The 12,941-nt window shown below is 22.6% G+C and overlaps 1 protein-coding gene across 1 annotated transcript; it reads right to left on the bottom strand.

Annotated features, from left to right (window-relative positions):
• Window positions 1–3,432: 3,432 nt before the first annotated feature.
• On the bottom strand, window positions 3,433–10,634 carry LOC119690112 (early growth response protein 1-B). Its single transcript, XM_038105103.1, has 2 exons — window positions 10,371–10,634; window positions 3,433–5,515 (listed from the first exon to the last, which is right to left on the bottom strand). The coding sequence occupies exons 1-2, from the start codon at window positions 10,431–10,433 to the stop codon at window positions 4,133–4,135; spliced, it is 1,446 nt and encodes a 481-aa protein (XP_037961031.1). The 5' UTR covers window positions 10,434–10,634; the 3' UTR covers window positions 3,433–4,132.
• Between the last annotated feature and the right edge of the window lie 2,307 nt (window positions 10,635–12,941).

The raw sequence follows: 12,941 nt of genomic DNA, 5'->3' as shown, positions 1-12,941 counted from the left end.
ATTAAATTAAATTATAATTATTTTAAATTATTAATTATTAAATTTTATCATTAAATTATTTATTTTAAATTATTATTACTTAATATTAGTATTTATTTTATTATTAAATTATATATTAATTATTACTATTAATTATTATATAAAATTTATTTTAGAAAATTATTAGATTAATTATTAGTATTTAATTATTATTATTAAATTATTATTATTAATTATTATTATTAAATTATAATTATTAAATTATAATTATTAAATTATTATTATTAAATTTTTATTATTAAATTATAATTATTAAATTATTATTATTAAATTTTTATTATTAAATTATTATTATTAAATTATTATTATTAAATTATTATTATTAAATTATTATTATTAAATTATAATTTTTGAATTATTATTATTTATTATTAAATAATTATTAAAAATTAGTGTGTCAAATTGATAAAACTAATAAATAATTAAAAAAAAAAAAACTTAGTGTTACATAAATTATAATAAAGTTATGTTAAAATAAATGCAATATACCATACTATTCCGTTGGTTTTAATTCAATTTTTCAAGAAGTCTTTTGAAACTTATATAAAAAACTATTTTATAATTTTTATTTTATATTTATATCATATAGTTTATTTCTATATAAAAATATTACTAACATTTCGAAGTTTTTTGATTTCTTCATTAGTGCGAAGTATATCAATTAATTTACAAATCAGAACTTAAAATCAATAATATAATAATAAAAACTTTTTATTTTTAAATATTGATTCTGCTATATGTAGTACCAAATCAAAATTTAAAAATAATAATATAGTAACAGTATTTATTTTTAGGTTTTGATTCTGTTACAAATAGTAGCAATTTAATTTTTATAAAACCAGTTATCATACTAAATCCTGATGAAAAAGTCAAAAAACCTCCGAAACATCAATAATATTTTAATAGATAGAACTACAAATAAGTAACATAAAATATATAAAATAAATCAAAAATAAAAGCTATAAAATAGTCTTTTTTCCAAACACAATAAACTTTTTTTCAAAAACTCAATTAAATGAATATAATTATAGTTTTTATTATTATATATTTTACATATATATTATTTATTATTTATATTTTTATACTACATAATTTATTAAATTGTAATAAAAAAATATTTAAGTGTCACCAATATTTCAATTATAGTCTATAGTCATCTTCATGATAGTAGCATGACTATGTAGACTATATAGACTACAGTCGAGCTATTGATGACAATAAAATATATTGTTTGAATATAATTTAAAAAGCTATGTACTAAGTAAATAATTAACCAATTAGTCCGTTAAAATAACTAATTAATATATACTTTAAATAAAATATAATATATAAAATATAATATATAAATATAATATAAAATATAAAATATAATATATTTTATTTAATATCCCCGACTTTTTAAAGATTTTTTTAATTCCTGCTCAGATTTTGTGACATACTTATTAAATTATTTCAGAGAAATAAAATTCTTGTATAAAATTTATGTTAAATATAATGTTTTTATATATTTATTTTATATTTACTTATTATTTATTATTAATTTTTTTTTGTGTATTATAAATTTTGTGCAACATAAGCAAAAATTAAAACTCCCTGAGATAAATCAATACTCCTTGAGATCGAAGTAAAAAAGTTTGGAGAGGTGGGCGTTGTTAAATATTAATTACTGAAGCCAGAGCGAAAAACAAACTTTTAGTTTTTTTTAATTATCTTGGGTAATTTTATAAAAAAAATTAAAAGTAAAAAACCAACTATTAGTTTATTGTTTCATTCACACTATTTAAGTTATATATAAAAAGTGAACTAGAAATTCATCTAAGGACTTAATTTATGTTATTTTAAATTTTTTATATAGTTAATTATTATAAAAATTTTGTCTATAGCTATATAGTTAGAAAGAATTAAGAATAAAAAACCAACTATTAGTTTTTTATTTTATTAACGTTTAAAAGTACAAAATCAAACTCAGGAACCACCAAAACCCACTTGCAAACAAACTTATCCAAAGCACTGGAACCCAGCGACTCAAAAGAAATTATATAAACTCGGCTATTCAAGAATAATGCCCGACATGAAAACAAAATTGGACGAAGCTGTGGACAATTAATTATCTATTTATTTTTCTATTTTAATACAGCAATTTGCAACGGTAATTTATTGTTAGTTCTAAGTTAATTTTTAGAAGATTCAAAAAAATCAAAATAAAAGTGAAAAGAAAAGTAATATTTTTATATAGAAATAAACTATATAAAATAAATCAAAGATAAATAAATAGGTAATTTATACAATGTTAAAAATTTGAACTAGAAATTCTTGTAAAAACTATTAAAAATTATATATCTTTTAAGTAACTTGAGTTTTCACAATTTTTTATATATACATATAATAAAATTCAGTGAGCTTCAAAATATCTGAGATAATTTAAATATTTAATAATATATATTTTAGAAGAAGAAAATTCGAATAAATTCATTAATGTAAATAGTAATTATAAACTACATATAAAATAAATCAAAAACAAATAAATAAATAATTTAAATAATATTAAAAACGTGAACTAGAAATTCTTCTAAAAACTTGATTTATTTAATTTTAATTTATATTATATGGTTATTATATATAAAAAATTATATATAAAAAATTATATATAAAAAGTTATATATAATATAATATTATATATATAAAAATTAATCTTTTTTTTTCACTATTTAAATCTCTTCATAATCGCAATATAGCATGTAAATTAATTCTTAAATGAGTTTTTCATTATTATATCTATCTTTATAATATATAAATAATAATTATATATTTAAATAAATAAATAATTTAATTAATATTAAAAGCGTGAACTTGAAATTCTTCTAAAAACTTGATTTATTTAATTTTAATTTATATTATATGGTTATTATATATAAAAAATTATATATAAAAAATTATATATAATATAATATATAATATATATAAAAATTAATCCTTTTTTTTCACTATTTTAAATCTCTTCATAATCGCAATATAGCATGTAAATTAATTCTTAAATAAGTTTTTCATTATTATTTCTATCTTTATAATATATAAATAATAATTATATATTTAAATAAATAAATCATTTAATTAATATTAAAAACGTGAACTAAGAATTCTTCTTGATTTATTTAATTTTAATTCATTTTATATACTTATTATATATAAAAAATTATATATAATATAGTATATATTAAAATTAATCTTTTTTCTTCACTATTTTGAACCTCTTCAGAATCGCAAAATGGCATGTAAATTAATTCTTAAATAAGTTTTTCATCATAATATCTCCCATTATGATTCAATAAGTTAATTCTAAAGATTTGGCAACTGCTGGGTAGCATAATTAAAACAAAGATATTTATAGCATTATATTAAATTTATATATTTAGTTCTTTCACATAATAATATATACAATACAAGAGTAGTAAATGTGTTCGGTAAGAAACAAAGACTTTCCTGTAATTACATATATATTTTATTTTAAATATGATCTTAAATCTATAAACATTTGTTTGTTGTTAAGCATATTTTATAATATAATTAATAAGAGTAATCTAATAAAATATATTTAATCTACTAACATAAATATCACAGTTTTTATGTTTTATAGACATGCTTTAGAAATTTCTAATATAAGCAATAACCGAAAAAGTGTGTTCTACTGGCAAGAGTTTCTGAAGAACAAACAAAAATTTTAATTTCTATTGAAAACTTTTCATCTTACAATTTACAAAGATTTGTAATTTAAAAATAAATATATGTATATAGCACTACTCTACCCACACGGTTTCGATATATAAATATAAATTTCTCACAAAAATATTACTTTTTGCCTTGAATATTGGAATGACAATGAATGCTTGGTTACAATAAAGCTCTATTGTATGAAATATCTGAATATCTGAATATCTGAATATTTCTATTGTATTTACTATATAAGATATTTGAAAATTTACGGCCAAAGCTTTTATAAAACAAAAATAAATATGTATAGTGAAAATACTATATATAAATGTATGTACATAAATACAATATATATTAAAAATAATTAGCTTAAGTTTTTAATTGTTTACGCGGCAACCAAATTTAAAAAATTATCCGAACTATTAGCTAAACATTGCAACTGCAGTTGATTGTTGGTAGTGCAGACTTGTAATTGCATCGATGAACTGCTGGACGTCGATGTGGGACGTACCACGTTGATCTTGGTGAGCTGGTCAACGTTTCTCGTTACCGCCGATGCTGGCGCAATAGGTCTCAACTGAACGACGTTGGTTATTAAGGGTGATGTTGCTTGTAAAGATACACCTGTCGATTCAGATAATACAGACGAGTTGATATTAAAGTAGTTGCTATTATTATTTACTAAAGCTGGTGCAAATTGTGGTAGTCTTAACGATGTATTCCTATTCACACCGTTGCCTTTTTCCTTATCGTGGCGTTTGACGTGCTTGGATAGATGATCGCTGCGCATAAATTTTTTTTGACAAACCGCACAAACGAATTTCTTCTCACCTGTGTGTGTACGTTTATGGCGGGACAACTCATCGGAGCGGGAAAAACGTTTTTCACAGTTTTCCCATTTACACACGAATGGCTTTTCACCCGTGTGTACACGTTGATGGGCTTTCAGATGGCTAGATTTAAAATAATTTTTTCCACAATTAGGATGAAGGCATTCATAAACACGCCTACGTTCTGCAGCTATTTGCGTTGCAGTCATCTTTTGTATAGGTGTTCCAGACACAATAGGTTTTTCGCTAGCCGGTGAGGTTGCCAAATTTTTCAAGATGCTGTTTGAAGTATCGATGAGCAGTAAACGTGTGGGAAATGAGAAGTCTTGTGGCGTTGTGATATAAAAATTTTTTGGTGCTAAAATTTGATATTGAGTCTGTGCTGTAGTTGTTGTTGGTAAATTGAAGGAAAATGCTGCCGGTGGATGATTAGGCAATTTTTCTGTTTGCGACCCATTTGAAGCTATATCAGTTTGCCAAATGTTTACATCTTTTGTGACATCTTTTGGGTTATCTTGTTTATTCGAGGTATTCTGACTGCGATTGCGATTCATTTTAAATTTTAAAGTTCTCCAAACATTTGTAGCACTAGTACTCTCATCATCGGATGATGTTGATGTTGCAACATTTGAACTTGTTGATATGATAGATGTACAAGAATTCTCATCCAATGTAGAGCAGATTCCTGAACTATCTACATGCATGATAACAGAGGCCCGTTGACTTTGCTTAGTTTGTGTTAGCTCTGGTGGAGGTGTAAGTGATGATTCTGGTTGTGTTAATTCTAAACGTTTTTTTTTACTGGGTGGTGCGTCAACTTCATCTTCTGTATCAGATGGATTTGGTGTAACAATGCTTCCTTGCTCTTGTTCAGGTAACTCTTGTTTTTTAAACTCTAATAAAAGTTTAGCCTTTAGACATTTTTCATCCAGTAAAACCTGTAACAATGATAAAAAAAAAACAGAAATTTAATAAATATAAAATTAATTTTTTAAAAAAATAAATAATACTTTATATTATAAAAAATTATATTTATAAATATATATTAAAAAATTATATTAAATACTTTCATAATAAGTTGTGTAGTAAATATTTTTATATTATATTTTAAAGCACATTTTTCGTTTGCTTGCAATTGTATATATATTATAATTATATTATGGTATTATAATTAATTATGTTAACATAAATAATATTATGTTATAATTATGTTATGTCATAATTATTTCATAACAAGTAAGTTATGTTATAATATATATATATTATAAGTATATTATAATAGAATATACATATTATAAGTAAGTTATGTTATAAAATATATATCATAAGTATTTTATGTTATATATAACTATATTATGTTCTAATTAATTATGATATATATATTATAACATAATATTGTTATAATTTGTATAATAAAAATATGATATTTTATAATATTTGTATAATATTAATATTATATTATAATATATATGTCATAATTAATTAGAACATGTTATGTTATAATATGTATATTATAATGAAGTTATATATTAATATATGTGTTATAATTATGTTGTATATTAATATATATAATTATGATTATTTTATTATACTTATGTTATATTATGATATAAATATTCTAAATATGTTATGTTATAATATAATATATATATTAGCTATGTCAAGCTATGATATATGTATTTTAATTATGTTATGTTATGATACATATATTATAATATAATAAAGTACAATATTATTATAATATAAATATTATAACAGAATATAATTACAATAAAATAATATATATATGTATTAAAAATATACATACTAAAAGTTTGCAATAGATTATCTGACATTTGACTCGAATTCTACACTGACTAGACTTTAACAAAATTTTTATATTCGTATGTAAATAAGTATTACTGAAGAAAAAAATCATACACAGAGATCGTGAAAATTTTCTAACGAGTTAAACCAACAAACATAAATAAAATAAAAATATATAAAAATAAAATATCATTATGAACTCAGTAGTGAAGATGTGCTAGACAATTTATTAAAATGACTAGTGACGTCACCTTACAGGAAATATAAAATATTTGATTAATAAATTTTGTTATTCAATAAAAAAATAGATTTTTTATAAATGTTAAGTATCTAAAATTTACGACAAGCTATCCTGATTTAATACTCAATCAAAAAAATAAAAAATTTAAATAAAATAAAAAATTGCACGACTATTTAATGCGGACATTTGCCAAATATAGATTTTTAATTAAATTCCAGACTATCTATATATGTGAAATAAAGTTAAAAAATAATTTTTAACAATGACTGTTATAAATAATGTTAGTGAACAAATTCTCATGTTCTGTTTGAATTATGATAAATACTAAAAAGTAATCAATAAAATTTACAAAAGTAATTTTATCATACAATACAATTTAACGCGTTATTATATTACTTCATACAAGCAAGTAGTCAATGCTCAACTTAACTCACATAACAAAAATATTAACAGCACAAAAAATGCAGAAAAACAGAGGAATAACCTCACAAAACAGCAGCGAAAGTGTTGTCGTTATGCTTAAAAATTTCTTAACATAACCTCTGTCAACGTTAAAATTTGCTTATAAAAATACTGTTAATTAAAATACATAACAATTCACTAGTATTTCGTTGCTCTTCTAATACATTTCGCATGTCTTTTTCTGTTAACCATAATTTAACAGAAACATTTAATTGCTATGTTGTTATGTGTGATCACTGAAAAAGCAAAAACAACAAGCTAAGTGATGATGGGTTATTTTATATTTGAGAGTGACTAGTGCCGCTTTTACTGTTAAATTTTTGACCGTCTGTAGAATGCATTTAGTTCTTGCAAAAACATAAAAATATATTTCTTGCTTTCATAAATTCTTTTAATTTTCCACTGTTATTTGCTCAAACAACAGAAATCATTATTAGATATAACATAATAACGAATAATCAATATTTACTAAATGTTAAATAAAGAAAAAAACAAAATTGTATTTTAAACAAATAATTCTTTGATTATGAACCTTGAAGCTGGATATAAATAAAACATTTTTTTTTATTTAATAATAATTATCATCAATATTTGAGTAACAAATAAAATTAGTTTATATTAAACTTAGTGAAATAATTCCATAGGAAAAAAATGTTAAATAAAACTATTAGTCAGTTTTTGCGCTATTATGAAGTTCTTAATTGTTTAAGTTACTTATCTCCAAATCTTATCACTTAAATGTAACAGATTTTAGTTTTTTGTTTTTTTTTTGTGATATATTACAGCAATATCTTTATAAGTCTAAAATACTTATCTTTTACTGAAAACATTGAAGAAATTTACATTTATATTTCGTCATTGCATGATGATAAGATAAGTTAACTTTACGATACAAACGTACTTAACACCCAATTTAATACACCTACTTAATAATACACTATAATTTTATATATATAATAAATTTGATCTAATATATTATAGAGTAAATGAAATCAAATAGCAAACTACGTACAATGTTCGAAATCAGGAATATATAAAACAATGTATTTTGCCTTTTTTAAAAAAATCACTAATTCTAAACTACAGCCACTTTTTTTTAAATGTTTGATCTAGTCGAGTACAACAGCAAAACTAACAAAACTATTTATTAATTTTGACCCACTGTATTAAATGCTTTTTTGTAATATTTATTAACGAAGAGATATGATTTACTGTTAAATTAAATATTAACATTTTGATATTTTAACATTTTAAAAAAAATTTAACATTTTAAAATACATTTTAACAGTAATGACACACAAAGTGTAAAATTTAACATAACCATGTAATACTTTTACATCTTGGGTAGAAAATTTTAACATTGAATTTATATTAATTCCAGTTTTTATATACATACATATATGTATATGTAAGTTTAATTAATCATTTTTAATTTTGTATTTCTTATTTTCAATTTTATTCTATAGCATAATTTTAAAAACGGAAATTAATTTCTCCCTAATCTACTAAAAATAAAACACCTGTAAATTATATATTTTAATTAATAAAATTGGATTTTGTACTCGACGACGCAAGAAGGAGGTTATGGTGATTTATTGCGATAAGCGAAGATTTTTAAGTCGTAGTATTAGATTTCAAATCAACTTGCAAGACTTGTAGTAATAATAACAACAACAACAACATATACAACGACAATGATGAATCTTTTGACTTAATCATCAAACAATGAGCCTACATTTCATTATATATTTCCTATAGGGCGGTAAGATAGACATTACTTTATATTCAAAAAAAAAAAATTCATTAAAAATTTAAAAAAATGTTTGTTTTTAAATTTTTCTCTGATTCTTAAATTTGTTACTTTACAATTTTATATATATTGCGCTTAATTAAAATACTTAAAATTTTTATAGTTTTGTTTTGATTTTATATAAGACGATATGTATGAGGAATTAATATTTAATAAAAAATCATTTTTAAAAACCATTTTAAGTCTGAGTTATAGTTTAACATACATATGACGTATTAATACAATAAAAAAAATTATGTTTTAAAACCGTTTTTAAGCCTGAGTTATAGTTCAAAATATTAGCATGTGAAAATTTTTTTTTTTGTAATTAAAGTAAATGACAAAAAAAAAATTTACATTGCGCCAGATTTCATATAATATATAATTGAATATATATTTATATTTACATTTTACAAATGTATGTATGTAAGTTGCTTCTTATAAATATAAGCTACGCTAATCAATGCCGTAAGCATGCAATTACAAGATTTAATTTTTAACATTTGGCATTTCTACTATTGAACAATTCTATCGTCTGCTACGCTCAATAACATGAACGTTCAACATGAATACTACAGCGTCAGCGGCAAAGGCAGCTACGTGAAAAGCCTCCCACAAATAGTGGGTAAATAGAAATCATAACTAAAGTTCATGTCATACCGAGAATCACATGTATGTACAAACATTATCGTACTAATTTATAAAACTCACAAAATAAGTTTGTGCGCACGAACAAAAAACAAAATACAACAAAAACAATCAAAAAAAAAAGCCTCAACACATACAGTCCAATGTATCAACATGCACTGTTCACGTGAACACCAGCTGATACTGAATGAACACTGCGTGATCAAAATGCTTGCAATGTGTACGAATGAGAAGAAAAACGTTTGTTTTTACAAATTCAACGAGTTGAAATGTAAAGGCAATACAGAGGAAATTTTGTATGGCAAGAGCAACAAATTTTTTTGTAGTTATTTTTTAAATCCATGTGAATAATTTTTAATAAATCTTTTTATTTTTTTTGCATTAAACAAATCCTGTTTAGTCCGTGTTTTACAAAATATTTATTTTACATCTTTTTACACAATTTATAACATTTTTATTTTTTAATTTTCATTCTGCTTTTATGAAAAGAAAATATATGGGCTAATAAAGACCTCAAGTACAAATTTATATTTAAATTTATTTAAGATAAAATATTTCAAAATTTAACTAAATATTAAAAACTATAGATTTTCTTTTTTTATATATTTTTTTGTTTTATATTATAACAATTTAATTAGCAAGCATTGGACACTTTTGTACAAACATTAACGTATTTTTCAAGGTACGTTAAGAATTTGAAGCAAAAATTTGAAAAATGTACTTTAACACTACACAAAAAGCATATGAATTTAAAAAAATTATTCATTTATTTTTTTAACTATAATAATGTTAATATTAAAAATTTTATTTCTTTGGTTTTTTTTTATAATTAATTACAATTACTTACATCTTTTTTATTATTTTCGAAAAGTGGTGGCGTTGCTGGTGGTGAAGGTAATATTATATCCATTTTAACTGTTTAATTTGACTAGAACTAATTTTTGTTTTTTTTTTCAAATTTTTTAATAAATTTTATTTTTATTAAATAGCACAAAATAATGTTTGTATTTAAATAAGAATTCAAGAATTTCTTGTAAATTATTTAATTAATTTTATTATTTCCGAAAATGCACGCTATGCGTGAGAACCACTCTGTTCAATGTTTAATATGCGAATGAACTGTTAACAAAACCAGCAGGGCAAACCATTTATGAGTAAAATGTAAGTATGTGTGTAGTTGTAGTAGTGGTATAAGTTAGTTTTGTGTAAAGCAACGTAAACATCGTCATCAGCGCCGTCATTACTCTACCATTAGCTTATATTTGCAGAATATGAAAAATAGTGTTATTTTTGTTTTTCCAAGGAGGTAAAGAAATGCAAGATGGAAAGAAAAAAAAATAGAGTAGAAAATGAGAGAATAAATTTTTTACTGTAACTGTTTTTCAATAATAAAATTTAAGTCCGCTGTTAAAGTTAAACTGTAATGGTAGCAAAACGGTAATGATGCTGATGCTGTTACTGCTGCCACTGCTGCTGCACCTGTACAGAGTTGAAACGTGGAAATTATTTTCAAAATAGAGGTGCACCCAACATAATATTTATTCCTAGGAACTTTTATATGCTTAAATAAATTTATAAATCATTTAAAATGCATTAAGGACGTGTGCGAGTTAGGCTAAGTTGCGTTCTAAATGAGGGAAATTCTAAGATGAGCCGATAATGTAGTAATGTGTCGATACGAGTTGATAAATGGCTAAATGTGTGCAGTGCAAAAAATCCCAAAAAATCTCCCATTTGGTTTAGCATCAACTTAGCCTAACTCGCACACGACCTAAATATGCTTTTTTAAAAATTTTCATTAGGGTGTATGGTAAGCAAGCATTTTGATGCTCATGCTTAAAACACGGCTACTTCACTTCTTTCTTTTTTGCTTTACATTTAAGTGCAAAGTGTGACCCACATACTTGTGCCGTAGTCTACAGTAGTCTACAATATTAACAAAAACATTTATTTAAAATGCATTTGTAATATATTTGTAAATATAAAAAAAAAAAAAAAAACAAAAAAAAAACATTTAAAAAACAACTTGTAGGACTTTGCTTTAAATAAATTTAAATACACAGGGTCATTTAGTTTATTTTAGTAATAATATATGTATGTATTTCAATGCATATGTACATATGTATGTATGTACAAAAATGTACTTACATGTATTTAACTAATTTAAGGATTTTATTTTGTAACAAGACATAAAAAAACAAAAAAAAATTATTATTGTTTGAACCTTTCGTTTTTTCTTTATCATTTTTAAAAATAAGCGAAATGGGGGCTCGTTCTCTGTTAACCAATCAGCTAACAAACATTTGCTTGTAATTGAGAGAGAAAAAGGCAACTCACAACTCACTTGCTAACTAAATAACAAGCAGCAGCAGTAGCAATAGCAATGCATGAGAGAATAAGAAGAAGAAGAAGAGAAGCCAAGCACTTGAGTAATGTTGCACGCTTTCAAAATACGAAATTTTTCAGCTGTTCACGCGTTGACCTCATGGTATCTTTAATTATTCACGTGAACAGAATTCAAATGAGAATTATCATGAACGCTGAACGCTGAACACATATAAATATAAATAGCCTACTCTATGATGGGCACGTCAACCGCCATACACACAAAAAAAAAGCAACACAACAACAAAAACAAAAATACGAAAATAAGTGAAAAGTATGTGCATGACTTTTGTTAATATAAAAATATTTACTCTGTAAAGAAATTCGGTTTGATAAAAAGAGTCACTTGTGGAAATTTTATAATTATCTCTATCTCACATGGAACAGATTTACGAAAAACTTTTACTGTATATAAAGTCATCATTTTATCATAGCGTGATAAGAAAGAAATTAACACAATTAAGACGCACAAATGCCTGGCCCATATAAATTCTTTTCCACATTCTAATAACTTAAACAAAATAATCATTTGAAATTATTTTGGAAAAAAAATAATAAAAAATATATACATATATATAATTTTATTTTACGACTACTACAAAAATAATAATAAAGTAATAAATAAGTACAATAACAAAATAAGCTTAAATAAAAATAACAAAACTAATGAAATATTACTTGAGAAATTAATTTAGTTAATTATTGGCGGGAATTTTTTCCATTAATGTTTATTTATTTTGTACATATTTAAATTTAAATATAGGAGTATATAGAATTTTATAAATAATTTCAGGTGAAACTGATTAAAAAAAAAATACACAAAAAATTATAAATTTTTGGCAAATTATACCATACATATAAACTGGAAAACTTGACTTTTCTCTAACAAGAAAAATATATAAAATAAAAAGATATAATGGTTATTATTATATTTAGAAGAAAAAAATTAAACAATTAACAAAAAGCACTAACAACAAAAATGGTTTAATGGATGAATAAATCATCTATTAAATCAAACATTAAAAAAGTTTTA

Source organism: Teleopsis dalmanni, chromosome X (genome assembly GCF_002237135.1).
Source record: "Teleopsis dalmanni isolate 2A chromosome X, ASM223713v2, whole genome shotgun sequence".
Lineage (NCBI taxonomy): Eukaryota > Metazoa > Arthropoda > Insecta > Diptera > Diopsidae > Teleopsis > Teleopsis dalmanni.
Note: the sequence above shows the minus strand (reverse complement) of the source record. Positions and strands in the feature narration are given on the sequence as shown.